Source organism: Thamnophis sirtalis, unplaced genomic scaffold (genome assembly GCF_051295495.1).
Source record: "Thamnophis sirtalis isolate CommonGarterSnake01/CBP01778 unplaced genomic scaffold, rThaSir2_p1.2 scaffold_2, whole genome shotgun sequence".
Classification (NCBI taxonomy): domain Eukaryota; kingdom Metazoa; phylum Chordata; class Lepidosauria; order Squamata; family Natricidae; genus Thamnophis; species Thamnophis sirtalis.
Genome location: NW_028261382.1, coordinates 87259778 through 87275385, shown reverse-complemented (window position 1 = coordinate 87275385; position 15608 = coordinate 87259778). Strand labels below are relative to the sequence as shown.

The 15608-nt window shown below is 44.9% G+C and overlaps 1 protein-coding gene across 1 annotated transcript in view; it reads right to left on the bottom strand.

Annotated features, from left to right (window-relative positions):
- The window catches only part of ESAM (endothelial cell adhesion molecule), an 85980-nt gene extending 73023 nt beyond the window's left edge, over positions 1-12957 (bottom strand). Inside the window, exon 1 of the mRNA XM_087706319.1 lies at positions 12852-12957. Coding sequence (XP_087562445.1) covers positions 12852-12894 — 43 coding nt within the window. The 5' untranslated portion in view covers positions 12895-12957. The remainder of the gene's footprint in view (positions 1-12851) is intronic.
- Positions 12958-15608: the final 2651 nt, after the last annotated feature.

Sequence of the window (15608 nt, the reverse complement as noted above, 5' to 3'; positions counted from 1 at the left end):
AAAGATAATTAAACAACAGCAGCCACCAGACATTAATCATTTAAACATATGAAAATCTAAAACACAAATCTGAAGAATAGGATTTGGGGCATTTCACGTAATTCCCGAGCATAGGTCTCCAATCAGATGTCCCCTCCCCCCCCCATAAGCTATTAAACGTTTTGGAATTAAAGGATGAAGATGGATTTCATTTGGTGCTCTCACTCTGCGAAAGTAAGATGCTTATACAATATGAAACCAAGACAAAATTAAAGCGAGAGTCCTGGGTGCTTCCCCCTCTGGGCTGGTGACATCCACTTGATGGATTTCTGCTGGTACACGAACATTAATAAGTTGCAAATTTCACTGGTCAGGGTATAAGAAGCTATATCCAAGCAGCAAATTATAACTCACTTTTTTTCTTCTCATCCTTCTAAGCTGATAAATCTGTTATTAGCTCTCCTAGGCCGAAGTAGGAATTTCCTATTCTGCTTCAATACAAAAGTGGGTGGGTGGGTGGGTGGGGAGAACAGAAGCAGAACATTTGTTTGTGAGTAGTGACTATTTATAAAATTAACAGATATGAGTTGGCCTTAAGCAGAACGCTTGTTGAGAAAGTCCCTCATTATATTTCTCACGACCCTAGGGCAGGAGGAACTTTTAAAACTCAAGAGAATTTTTTAAAAAAAATGAAAAGTGACTTCTCCGTTCATACCCAGAACAAGGCTTTTAACTCTCACTTTGCTGAAAGGGAGACACATTTGCTTTAATATGATCTAATAAACTGGCTCACAGGGATATTGGAACGATCCCCCATTTCTCTCCTCTTTGGCTAATAGCCAATGTTTCTCTCCAAATGCACTGAAGGTCCAAAATCTATATACGAGTAGAGGAGCACAAAGCAGTCTAGAATGGTTAGCTGCTCCTAAAGTTCTGTGAACATGGACCGTGTTTGTTTCCCTTGAAGAGTATTCGGTGACTTCAGCTGGTCCAGAATGCAGCCGCGCGAGCGATCGTGGGTGCACCTCGTTTCACCCACGTAACACCTATCCTCTGCGAGCTGCACTGGCTGCCTGTTGATCTCCGGGTGCGCTTCAAGGTGCTAGTTGTCACCTACAAAGCCCTTCATGGTATTGGACCTGGGTACTTGAGAGACCGCCTACTGCCAATTACCTCCACTAGGCCAATAAGATCCCATAGATTAGGCCTCCTCTGAATTCCATCAGCCGGTCAATGTCGACTGGCAACTACCCGGAGGAGAGCCTTCTCGGTGGCTGCTCCGACCCTCTGGAACGAACTCCCCGTGGAGATTCGTACCCTCACCACCCTTCAGACCTTCCACGTAGCCCTTAAAACCTGGCTGTCCCGACAGGCCTGGGGCTAAAGACTTCAACCCCACCCGAATAGTACGACTGTTGTGTTTTTTAACGATGTATTGTCTTTATGTGTATAACTTGTTTTGTACTCCCCTCCCCCTGAATTGTGAGCCGCCCTGAGTCCCCCCAGGGAAAAGGGTGGCATACAAATAAAGTTAAAATCAAATCAAATCAAATCATAACTAAGATTTCAGGTCCATCCTTCTCATCTCCACATTAACAAAACTTTGGGATCAGCAAAGCATCTACAGAAGATCACCTGCCTTGTGGCCAATCAAAATTGAGCATGCAAAACAAGGCAGATCAGAGGGGCAACTCCAAACACATCCAACTTCCTCCATTCCTAGTATCCGGTTTCCATCTTTGACTTCAAAGGGACCCAGAATGATGCCCAACACGAGCTGATTTCACTCATCACACTAACCTTTGGTTTGCTGAGTTAATCATGTTGGGTTCCTACATCACACTAAACCATCAACCCTGGCTTATAACCAAGTGGGAACGTGATTTCTATAATAACCAAATCCCATATTATAGTTTACTTGGTACTTGAACTCATCCTCTTGATTAGCGTGGTATAAAATATTACAATTAGAGCAAGCATTAATTGGGAGCTAAAAGTTTGAACGGCAGGAACACCATTAGATGATCCTCAGGGGCTGAGCTAGAGGTGGCACAGTGGTTAGAGTGCAGCACTGCAGGCTACTTCAGCTGACTGCAGTTCTGTTCAAATTTCACTGGCTCAAGGTTGACTCAGCCTTCCATCCTTCGAGGTGGGTAAAATGAGGACCCGGATTGTTGGGGGCAATATGCTGACTCTGTAAACTGCTTAGAGAGGGCTGAAAGCCCTATGAAGCGGTATATAAGTCTAACTGCTATTGCTATTGCTATAGATTCCCATGCAGTTCTGAAGTTGATCTGATGATAGTTTTGGAGCGACAGAAGCCAGCAGAAGCTTTTCCTTTCTTCCATTGCAGAGCTACATGATGAGATGGGATGTGGGAAGGAGACGGGGCAAAGGGTCACAAAGGAACAGACAAAATAAAAGATGGCTTAGCCCATAGAAGGAATGTGAATGGGACAAGCAAAAGACTCAGAAGAAGTCTAGTTTTGGGGTTATAAAGGGTATAGGGGGAGAAAAGTATTTTCAGCCTTACAAGATTCCATTAATGTAACCTTACAACAAAGTAGGTGTCAGTGTTTCTATCATGTAGAATTAAATCAGAGTCCAAGGCAAAATGATCCATAAAGTTCCAATTTAATAAATCAGACATCTTAGCACATCTGTGGAATCCCAATTCTAAAGAACTTCCTGGGATTCCACCCTTAAAAGTTCATGATCTTGTCCCCACACCCACAAATCCATCACATGGTCCAATCATCTTCTTCCACACTGGGATCTCCACCCAGCTGCTTCCGGTCAGGTGCAAAGGTGTGGAGACAAAATATGACCTTGGTCTTCTAGAAAAGAATGACAACAACACATTCCACAATCCTACTCCTTTCTATTCCACCCTCCCAACTACTACACTAATGAAACAGCATAATGAAATAAGAGAGAGTGTGGCAGGCCAAAGATCCTAAAACGGGTATAATTGCAGGCCTGACAGTAGGATTATCTCATCTGGTTGTAAAAAAAAAGGATAATATGGGTAGCTCAGGGTTGAAATGAAGGTCTTTGGTTCTCTCTGAGCTTGGTTGTTGTCTTCATTACCAAACTAGGTAACCTCATTACTAGCACCTAACTAGTTACCTAATGAAATATCAGCAAGCTCAGAGAGCCCCAAAGGCCCCTCAACCTGGTTGTCGTTCCCATCTGCTCTACCTTGTAAGGCTACAACCTGCACCCGAGTCTTTTAGAGCCAAAATATTTTATTCTGAGTTGACACTTCCATGTGACAGGTGGAACCTTTCTCATTTCCCAGAAAATAGTCTGGGTTCTCAGAGTAGAGCAGAAGTGAGAGGGAAGAGAAGGGAGAGAGGAGGAGAGAATGAAAGGAAGACGGGGGAAAAAAGAAAGAGGTAAGGAGAGGAGGATGGAAAGGAGAGAAAGAGGAGGAGAGAGGGTAGAAAGGGGAAGAGGAAGAGCAGGAGTAGGAGAAAGGTACAGGAAGAAGGAAGGGGAAGGAGAGGAGGAAGGAGGAAAGTAGAGAAGGGAGGGAGGGTGGAAAGAAAGAGGTAAGGAGAGGAGGATGGAAAGGAGAGAAAGAGGAGGAGAGAGGGTAGGAAGGGGAAGAGGAAGAGCAGGAGTAGGAGAAAGGTACAGGAAGAAGGAAGGGAAAGGAGAAGAGGAAGGAAGGAAGCAGAGAAGGGAGGGAGGGAGAAAAGAAAGGGAAAATAAGGTGGTGTTACAACAGGAGGAAGGGATGGTAAACAAAGCAACCCAAACTGTATATTATAACCTATTAAATGAAATAATAAATGTATAAGAATGATAAATGTTAAAACACCTGTAACCAAACGACATGCTGTATGTGATGATGGGTTTTTTTTGTGTTTTTCCCCCCATTGTTGTGTGTGTGTGTTGTCTATGTAATAAAAAAAAATTATTAAAACAAAAAAGAAGTGAGAGGGAAGAGTTCCATCCAGACGAGTGGCTAAGAAGACACTTCAAATTTCATTCTCAGGATAAAAAAAGGCAACGGAGAATTTCCATGTATTTATTTGTTGCCTTAAGACTTTACGGACTGTTTCTATTGTGGTCCGAACACTTCCCTTTATGTCCTTTTATTTTCATTTTAAAGAGTACTGGGAGACCCTTGTTCCTCCCCTGTTCTTTTAGATACACATGAAATGAGAAAAAGAATAGAACTTCTGGATCAGAAAAATTAATTGCAGTTACTTTACTAAAGGCATCTAGTTCGTGCAATGCCCGTTTCGTCAAGAACTTTGTTTTTAACGAAGAAACCCAATACGCAATTGTATTTATCATTGGCCAATTACATTTTCTTGATGTTGCTCCTTGTTCTTCCTTCTGCCCAGTTAAGAATATTACTGTAAGATCCTGGGAAGTGAAAACATGGGCCCACCCGAGCTATTCTCTTGGGAGAAGCAGAACATGTTCCCAGCCTCTTGCCCGAGCGTCACTGCATTCATTTCCTTTCAAAGCTATCACAAAAGATGGACTTCCTTTACAGGGAAGCAGTTAGACCAAGTCTCAGAACTCTGACTTGTAATATCCTTGATCACGTAGGACTTGGGAAAGCGGGGAAGAGAGAAGAGTAAAGATGTTAGGATATTACAGCAGCAAGCAAAGCCGGGTGACTTCATTCAAATTACTTAGAAACTTGCCCAAAATCCTTCTAGATTTAATATTAATGAGAACAGGGTTCCAGCAATCAAATAACCCCCTGTCCATTTTTTTTCCATCCTGGTCGTTCAGATCTCAACTGACCTTTTGACAAACTATAGGCCTGCTTTTTATAAGTTGAAGCCTTAGATGCAAGTCCATCTCACTTTTCACCTTTCCCTTCGTCAAAGCATCACAAACTGATTCAGAAAGACAGGTGAGAAAATTGTAGCAGCAAACAGGTTATGATTAGCTCTCTAGCATGTTAGAAATTATTCATTCCGTACAGAGGTGGCCTCCGTGGGGGCCAAGTTGAATTCTCACACTGGGGACTGAGTTGAAACACTGTGGTCTAGTTAAACATATTGACTCCAGTGAGGTTAGGGGGGGGGGGGAAATCAAAAACAGCACTTCAACTTTGATCTTTTCTAGTCTAAAGTCTCAGAGAGATTATTTGGATATAAACAGTAAAAATGAACTCTCGCCTGGGAGTTTGAAATGTTTTTTTTCCTTCCAATTCGACAGACTTTTTAAAAAGCGATGCTGCTTTATTTTACCTGGCTTTGCTGTTCTACAAAAATCTCCCTATCAACAATGCAAAATCAACCAGGGAAAACGGGGAACAGAGATAATAGCAATAGCAACAGCCCTTAGACTTATATACCGCTTCACAGTGCTTTCCAGCCCTCTCTGAACGCTTTACAGAGTCAGCCTCTTGCCCCCAACAACCTGGCTCCTCAATTTACCCACCTGGGAAGGATGGAAGGCTGAGTCAACCTTGAGCCTGGTGAGATTCCAATTGCCAAATTGCAGGCAGCTGGCAGTCAGCAGAAGTAGCCTGCAGTACTGCACTCTCACCACTGGGCCACCGTGGCTCTTGGTCTAATCTTTGTTTGAATTCTGTTTCTCCTAGAGCCATGCTGGTGAACCTAGAACCTAGATGGCAGAGCCATCTCTCTGGGCACGCGAGCCGTCGCCTGTTGCCCTTCCGGGTTCCAGCATGCCAGCCAGCTGGTCTTCACCATGCATAACACCGGGAAGATGACCTTCTGAGTGCATGTGCACCAGCCACCTGGTCTTCTGGTTTCTGGTGCGCATGCGCATGCAAAGACCAGGTGGCCATTGAGCATGCATGTGCCAGAAACTGGAAGATCATCTTCCTGCCCCACTCATGTGCACTGGATGGCTGATCTTCCGATTTCCGGCATGCATGCACGCACTCCATTTTTGGCACTTGGTGCTGAAAAGGTTTGCTAACACTGTCCTAGAGCTTCTGACCTTTGTAGGTCAAGATGCTTTCTCTTCTGAAGCGACACTGATAGACAGAGAACAGGATCACGAGTGTGTTCATTTCATTTCATTTCATTTATTAAATTTATAGGCCGCCCAATCCCGGAGGACGAAAGAAGAAAAAAGAAAAGCAAAATAAGTAAAAAATAGTTTAAAATTCACAACACAACACTCCCACATCCCTATGGAGACCTCCTTAGGTGATCATCAATTGTCACAATTTTATTTTTTAAATACTGTATTTTTGTTACCAATAATAATAATAATAATAGGGTGCTAGCAAGCAGGGACTTGTAAGAGCATCCCTGACATTCCAAATGAGTCCCGAAATCAACAAAATCCAGGGCTACGCGGTGCATTGAACCCAGCCCTTTCCAGTCTCACCATTACGCACAAGCTATGAAAACCACCATCTCTTCCCACTCATTGGCTTTTCTCAAGACAACCAGAAGCTGGTGGGCCAATTGTTAGTCCTAAATCTGACTACAGGAATATCTTGTTTAAAGAGAAATCCTGGTTTCATCTAGACAACTGTCATGATAACTTTTTGGCTCGAGGATTTCTGGCATTTGAACAATGTTTGACAGAGATTATCGGTTGTGCTGGAATGAAGAGTTTACAGTCCAAGTTCTAACAGGACAAACAAACAAAGAAGCAGGAAAGAGCCCTGATTCACAAAGGCAAAAAGCCAAGCCGGTTTTAATGTGGGTGTCCCGTTCTCACTCCCTGAAACAAGGAAGCTTGTAAAGAGTTGAACGCAGGAGGAAGCAGGTACCTGTAGTCAAAATACTCTGGACCAGCGGTCACCAACTGGGGGTCCGTGGACCACTGTTGGTCCAAGAGAAAATTTTGGTGGTCCACAGAAAAATCTTTGCATTTTTTATATTGCACTAAATCAGGGATCCTCAAACTATGGCCCCTCGACCCGGATATGGCCCGCTGAAGCAATTACACCCACTCGCTGATGGGATGGGGTCCTTCAGGCATTTAGCTTGGCTGCCTGTTTAGTAGCGCCAGCTCTTCCCTCCCTTCCTCCCTGGGAGTCCAGGGGCTTCAGCGAGCGGTGCGTGAAACTTCGGCCAGGCTCCTTGAAAGACAGAGTTTGCAGGGGACCAATCTAGCGCTTGGGCTGGCTACAAGACAGATATTCATTCTTGGCTGTATTTGAGATTCCTAACTGCAATGGACAGCAAACCTAGGCTTGACCCCGGGCACTTCTCTCCACTAACAGGCGGCCAAGCAAAGTGCCTGAAGGACCCCAACCAGAGGTGGGTTCCTACCAGTTCGCACCTATTCAGTAGAACCGGTTCGTCAAATCTACTGAACCGGTTAGAAGAGGTTCCACCAGTGGACCCGGAAAGCAGGCCACACCTACCAAAGAGGCTACAAAATTTTTTGAAACCCACCACTGACCCCAACCTATCCCTAATTCATATTAATGGTCTATGGGATTTAAAATTATGAACTTAGCGGTCCCTGAAGTCCGAAAGATTGGCGACCTCTAATCTGGACTACAGCTCCCATATCCCTCACCTCTTGGCCCTGCCAACTGAAGGTTAAGAAAATGATAATCCAAGGATCTGGATGAAGAGCAAGAGCTACTATGATTTTTCAGAAGAGTTTGCCTCAATGTTGAGGACATGTCTTTTCTTGTCCCCCCCATGCTCGCCAAACTGCAAACTTTGATGCTGGAATATTAGTTTAAAAAATTTCCTGGAAATTGGTGTTTGGTTTGCAACATGCTTTCTATTCAAAGGGCAGAATGAGACACTGAGCACATCTGGATGAGCAAGTATCTCCTGCCTGGAACATCTATCTTAAGGCAGCTGTGGCTTGTCTGCGTTCTCCCCTCTTCCCTCAAGGATGGGGGTTGGAGGTTTTGAACCTGGTTTATTGTTACCTGTAAGTTTTGTTTTTAACTCTGTTTTAAGATATGCTTTTATCCATATATTTATATGGTTTTATGATGCTGCTGTAAAAGACAGTTAGGTGGGATGGGTAGGGCAGACTTTAATGAATAAAATAAATATTCCCAGCAGGGTCTCTATCCTCACTCAAGCAGATGCCTAATCATGTTTGATCTTCAGCTCCAGATCTATCCGCAGCCTCACTGCTTAGTGAACAGAAAACTCAACTGAATGCTAAAAAAAATTGTAGGAATGAGAAACAGAAGCTACTACTACTAGCATTAGGGCTCTGCAGAGAAGAAGAAAAGGCCAAGATGGAAATGGAGAGGCTGCACCAGCAACAGGTAGAGGGGAACTTACAGCCAACTGGAATGGTGGACAAGGGTTCCACCACAAAACCGCGTTCGACTAAACCGCGCTCGACAAAACCGCGTAGCTGACGTCATCAACAGGGTGACAACAGCGTGGAGACAGAAGAACGCTGTAAACGCTAAACCTAAAATTAACCCCTAAACCTAAACCTAACCCCCCTAAACCTAATCCTAAACCTAATCCTAACCCTTAACCTAATCCTAACCCTTAACCTAACCCTAACCCTAACCCTAACCCTTAACCTAACCCTAAAGCTAACCCTAAAGCTAACCCTAAACCTAACCCTAAACCTAACTCTTACCTTAAGTTGAATCGGCTTGCTTTCAAAGCGCTATTTAAAGCGCCCTTCTTTCTCCGCGCTGGCTGTTGTCGCCCTGTTGATGACGTCAGCGACGCGGTTTAATCGGGCGCGGCTTAGTCGAGCGCGGTTTTGTCGTGCCACGGTGGACAAGAACTCTAAATTAATTCATTGCACGGGAGTGCCTTGAACAGCTTAGAATAACATCTCCTAGTGCAAGCTACTATTTAAAATAAGTGCTTCCTTGCTTCAGAGGGATGCATAACCCCAGTTTGCCTTCTGAAAGGTAGACCAAGAGATTCACATTTTAGCTGCAGTGAAAATAGCATCCAGCCTTTTGCCCGAGAAGTTGTTGAAGTCGGTGCTGGCTGATCAGAAAACCGTGGTTTTATATTTTCATTTCTATTGCTGAAGAATGGGGTTCCCCCCCCCACCTTCCCTCTTTGTCTATCTTCCCTTATGTCAGTCTCAGCAAAATAAAAAGCTGGTGGATTGCAAAGTAACCATCCTCTGCTACCAAATGTGATGTTTCCCGTGGGTTGTCCCATGAGGCCAATGTGGAGAAAAGACAGGACACGATCTTTCTCGGGATGGAGCGACCCAGATTGGGGGTCTGAGAGCCCCTTTTATTGAGATAGGACAAAGGCAGGAGGAGCAATAGCATGTGCTTAAAAACAGCCTGTAAAAGTACAATTTCTAATCTACTGCTCAGGGAAGTTCTGTCTATATATGGTCAAATCCTGGGCGTCATTGGTAGGGCACATCTCAGGATGTTATGTTATGAACTATCAGGATGTTATGGAGTTTTAGGAGTTTGTTTTCTCCTGTGTGGTTCAGCGTGGCCGCGCATGCCCTGTTATGCACTGGGCCATGGGTGACCCACACCTACACAAAGAATTATGTTACAACAGTGGATCCACTAAGGTAGCAGAATCCACTAGGGTTCATCACGGTGGTGGCGGAAGCTTCTGAGTCAACTCCCAGGTGAGTCTGATATCTACTCCCAAGAGATCTAAGATATCAAAGGACAGACTCACACACTATTATTATTAGGTAAGCTGACACTTGGACAATGGGCTGCTAAGGAATTGATGATATTTGTAACTGCAGGTCCTCTCTAGCTTCAACCAATCTATTTGAAAAGCACTACCCTGTTTTCCCGAAAATAAACCCTCCCTGGATAATAAGCCCAATTGGGCTTTTGAACGCATCTGCTAAAATAAGCCCTCCTCCAAAAATAAGGCCTCCATGAAAATATTTAACTGCATGCGTAGCCAAATCCCCGCCATTTCCTCTGGTTGGTTGCTGCGCAAACACCACAAGGTGTCCCATGCTCCCCACATGCCCTTACCTAACGACTGCTTCTGCAACCACAGCCACCATGCTCCTTCTGTCCCTCTAATGGCTGCTGCAAAAAGAGTGGTAGACCCACCAATGCGCAACACAGCAGCAGCCAGGAGATGACCATGCTCGCCACCTCCTGCACCTCAAAAATAATAAGACCTCCCCGAAAATAATGCCAAGTGCTTATTTTGTTGGGGTCAAAAGGAAATAAGACCCTGTCTTATTTTGGGGGAAACACAGTACCAGAAGCTGTGCCTGTTCTTCCAGTACTTAGGTGCTAGCTAAGTATAAGTGTAAACCATAACTCTTAGAATCCATAGATGACTCAAACCTTCTGCATGTTTCCAACCTATACAGTCCTGATCCTATTGCATTTACTTTCCACAATCCTTCTGAGAACTCTGGGCAGCCTACTTGGTGATTTGAATTTCTCCTCTAATTTTAATTCCCAAAATAGGTTAGGTAACTTGGATTTAAACAGAGTGACTGTCCAAAAGTTACTAATAGTGCTCTACAACATAGTGGGACAGGGAGGGCTTGAAGGGAAGTCTCCAAAGTCCAACATTTTAAGCATTACACTTGTCACCACATTATACTTTCCTAACAGGTCACCATTCAGAGAAGCAGAGTATCATATTAATTCATGGGATCTGCAGAACCTGGTACAATGCCTCCAAGGATCTCAGCTGATTTCCACCACAATCACTGTGCTCTTAGCCTTTTCTTCCACATGACTTGTAGACATCACTTCCTTCCATCTACAATCCTACCAAACAATCTTTCCCCTGGTATAGCTGACAAAGTGAGGAGAGCCTGTGGCTTAGAGGTTAATAAAAAATAACGGTAAAGATAAAGGTTCCCCTCGCACATACATGCTAGTCGTTCCCAACTCTAGGGGGCAGTGCTCATCTTTGTTTCAAAGCCAAAGAGCCAGCGCTGTCCAAAAACATCTCCACGGTCATGTGTCCAGCATGACTAGACACCAAAGGCGCATGGCGCGCTGTTTCCTTCCCACCAAAGGTGGTTCCTATTTTTTCTACTTGTATTTTTACATGCTTTAGAACTGCTAGGTTGACAGAAGCTGGGACAACTAACGGGAGCTCACTCCATTACGCGGCGCTAGGGATTTGAACTGCTGAACTGCCAATCCTTCTGATCGACACGCTCGGCATCTTAGCCACTGAGCCACCCTGTCCCTAGAGGTTAATACATCTATCTAATATGCAAGTGGCGCAGGTTCGAATCCTAGAAGGTTATGGTTAGCTGACGAGAGCTAAATAGCTTGAAATTGATCTATACTAGTCTCCCTTTCTTTGTTGGTAAAACATAAATTTAACACAAAAATAGTTTGTCGCGAAAGTGACTGCCTGCGAAGCATCCTGGATTGGGGCTGAAAGGTGAAGCGGAAGCAGTTTGCTCCATCCCATATTTGGGTAGACCAGGTTTCCCTGATTTTAAAAAAAAAACATTTAATCCTACCATAGAAAATATGTTAAAAGAAGAAAAAAAATGAAATAACTTCCCAACGACTGTGATTTTGGGGACCTTCATCTGAAAGGTCTATTACTAATGGATGCATGTTTCAGCCTTTCATTCCAGGTGAATTATCATCTAAGTGAGAAGGGCAGCGAGATAATTTTAAAATCCAGGTTTAATAGGCTGACGAAGGACCTGCTTTAAATTGGCCTACATCTTGTTGGGAAGAAACATGTGTTGTTTTTTTAAGACAGGAGAAAACAAATCTCTAAAGAACACAATAATAAATTTAGCACCTGTAACTATGAGTATATTTAATCAACTGCTTACTGAAATAGAGAAGTGAATGAGACCCCTTTTAGATCACGGGAAGCTCCCATCAGTTTGGCGATTCACAGAGCTCATTGATTAATCACCCACCGTTCCTTTTTAGGTAATAATGGGGGTACCCTTCCACCCCCACCCTCAACTGAATGGCCTTGCACGCTTGCCCTGAGGCCCAACTTTAGAAGTGCCAGAGAAGTTGACGTCTTCCTTAAGGATCCTACTAGCCCCAGAACACGTTATGTTTGCAAAGCAGTGACTGTCACCTCCTTTGTTAAGACTATTTCTAGCTGTTGGGCTTACGATAACTCCGCGGGTGCTGATGAAAAGCAAAACAACAACAACAACAACAACAACAACAACAACAAAAGCCCTAGCTAAGCAAGGCGGATAACTACGCGGGACTACTGGGGATCTAAGCGGGTTCCACAAAAAACGAAGCAAGTTGCCAAATTAGCCTAAGGAAGGAATGCCCGGTAAAGTTAGCTTTCCTACTGCAAACCATGTTGGCCATTATCTTGGGGGGAGGGGGGAGAGCTCAGACGCTGTGTGATTATAGTGACATACATATAACCCACCCCCCCAGGCAGGCAAACGCTGCGCCCCTAAGTTAGGAATTTGAAAGGACCCGCGGTAGCGTCCCAGCGCAAACGCAGCTGCTCCTTCTCCCGCGTTGCTAATCCGGAGTCCTTTGCCCGGGTTGACAGTCGCTAACCAGCATTCCGGGAAGGGGGGGGGGGCTTTTCCTCAACTAAGCAAGTGAACATCCCTCCCAGCCCCCCTTTTCCAGCAGCCCCCTCCTCCTAAATTGCCCTGACCCGATATCACCCCTCCCTTGGGCAAAACCCGCGCATTTCCCCGCGTCTGTCCTTCCCATCTGCCGCCTTCTCCTCCTCCTCTTCTCTCCAGGGGGAGTCTTTGCAGACTGATCCTAGGTTACTCCCAGGTTACCCCCAAAAGGACTTGCTCCCAAGGCGGCGCCGACCCGCAAAGTTTGCAACCTGAAGAAACTCCCGCGGGAGAAACCTCCGAGCATCGCAAGAGAGAGACCCCCCCCCTCCCTGTCTTCCTCCTCCTCCTCCTCCTTCGATTGAATGTTCAGGATCGCAAGCCGCGACAGGTAAAGGATCGGCGCTTTGCTCCCCAGCACAAGCCCCCTGCCTGCCCCCCCCCCCACCTCGCAGCCCCGCACTCACCCAGCAGAGCCACTATCCAGAGCGCCAACGCCAACGGCTCCATTGCGCTGGCTTCCCCCCGGAGGAAGACCCGAGGCGCAGCGCTCGTCCCGCTCGCCCGGAGGAGAAAGCCGGAGTAGCAGGTGCAGCAGCCGGAGCCCGCGAGCGCGAAGGAAGGGGGAGGAGCTCTTCAGGTGGGGCGTGTCCAGCAGGTGGCGTAGGAGAAGGAGCCCCGGAGCGAAGGGTAGACGCGGAGCTATCAGGTGGAAAAGGGGCGCGGCCTGCCTACAGGTGAAAATAGAGGTGGCGGGAGCGGGGGGGGAGGGAGAGGATGAGGCAGGACCGAGTGCAAAGTTGCTTTTGATTTTATATGGTTATTTATACTGAACATCTAACTCAGGGGTGTCCAACGGCAACATGAACACTTATGGACTTCTACTCCCAGAATTCCACAGCCAGTGTGGCTGGCTGGGGAATTCTGGGAGTTGAAGTCCGCAGGTCTTCAAGAAACCCCCTGAGCTAATTCAACACATCTAATTCTGCTGCAGGATAAGCTGACTTGAAGCCCAACGAGGGGAAACTACACTGGAACAGACACACAGATCTATTTAAAAGCTTTGTGGCTCATTAGAATTCTTTAGCCAAAGAAAACAAACCAAAATGGATAAGAAGCAAAACAAAAATGCATCAAAGAAGAGAAAAGAGAGATTGGTGGTTTTATGGCTAAGCCACAGTTGGTGGGATTCTTTTGGTTAGCAAAAAAAAATATGGCTTAGAAACCACACTGGTTGGGTCATACAACCAATTGAGCCACAGTGTTGTAGCTCATTCTTTTTCAAACTTGTCAACTTTAAGATGTGTGGATTACAACTCCCAGAATTCCTGGCTGGGGAATTGTGGGAATTGAAGTCCACACGTCGTAATGTTACCAAACTTGAGAAAAATTGATCTATAGGGGGGGGGAAAATATCAGCACTTTAGAGTTATTTAGGAGTTGCACTGGCACAGTGGTCAGAGTGCAGTACTGCAGGCTATTTCTGCTGCCTGCCAGCTACCTGCAATTTGGCAGTTCGATTCTGATCATTTCAAGGTTGACTCAGCCTTCCATCCTTCCAAGGTGGGTAAAATGAGCACCCAGGTTGCTGGGGTCAATGTGCTGACTCTGTAAACCACTTAGAGAGTGCTGCAAAGCAGTTTAAAGCGGTATATAATTTTAAGTGAGAGAGCAGGCTGTTGTCTACAAAAAGATGAAACTGGGAAGGTAATCAAACAATTGACAACGGGGACGCAACAACTCACACACAATCCTGACCAGATATAGAATGGAGTTGATGTTAAGGCAATGGCTAATATGCTCACCAAGAATCTGAATATACTACCCTTCAGCCTGAATCAAATTATGTGACTCTTCTTGCAGGTGAAGATGAGTCACAAAGGGGGGACTGAGAGAGCAGGCTGAACCAGAGTAGGCCTCAAGCCTGAACCAAACTAGGGCCTCATGATATTAAGCTTTAGCTGTTCATATATAGAAATTGCAAACGTTCGCTTTTAGGAAGTCTGCACATAAGAGCTGCTGTAGCAAAAGTCTCTATTTTAATATATCTGCTGGCTTGACTGTAGAAACTGTCTGAAAGGACACAATTTACTTCCTCAAATGTATGCTATGTTGGCTGTTAGCTGACTATGTGTTATTACTTCCTGTAGACATAATTTTACTGTAATTCAAGGGCACATCTTGGGGGGTATATCCAAAATCTAGCAGGTGGCTTAGCTAAAAGCTAAGGACTATAAAAAGGAATTTCCTGATGTCATTCGGGGTTCAGGCCTTTGTCTCTGGACCTGCGCAATAAACTATTCCTTCCCTGAAGAGCTGGCTTGCGTGTCCTGTTTTTTTCTACAACAAGTGCTATTGCTATTTTGAAACTCAGTTTGCAGCTAGCTCCAAAAAAAAAAAAAGTTCCTGCACCCAGAATATTACATCCCTGATTCAGCAAAATCTCAGCAAGATTTGAAAACAAACAAACAAACCACCATTCCTTGCCCTCTGAGACACCATCCCCCTGCCATTGGTTCATTTAAATAGGCCTCTCTTGCCCCCTTGCCCCTATTTAAATGAATTCTTAAAACCTGCCTCTGTCCAGGCCTGGATCAGAGTAGGGTGGTAGATTCCTATGCAGTGTTTTGGGTTATTCAATGATGCTTTTTGATGACACAAATTCTGAAATTTTTTATTGTGTCTTATACTATTGTATCACTGCATCTAAGCGGCTCAGAACTGTAACAAGTTGGGACAACTCTGTACATCTCATAAATAAATACACCTTGCAGAAAGGCAGCTACTTCAGAATGGTTCCAAGATACATCATCCATGGATCTGTTGCATGGAGGCCTAGAGTAGCACTCAACAATAAGAATGTTGCATGATATGTCTGAATCCAGCTATTGAGAAGCCTGGGATACAAGTCGAACTGGTACTTTTCTACCCCTTTTCTAGTATCAAGAATGTATCTTGGGTTGTGTAAAACAACAACAACAACAACCCACTGTTGGTTGTATTTTAAAGACTATATTTTTGAAACTATTCTGACTTAAGTTCATCCAGCTCCTCTCCAAATCTTTCAAATCGCAGCTCCCATTAGCATCCTTACAGCTCCTTTCCTTATGGACAGTCCGATACACATCGCCTCCAACTGCTCGTTGCTCTTAGGTTATGGGGTTTGTAGTCCAAATCACCCGGAAGACGCATTAGAAAAGCTAATCTATTCATTTGGAATATGT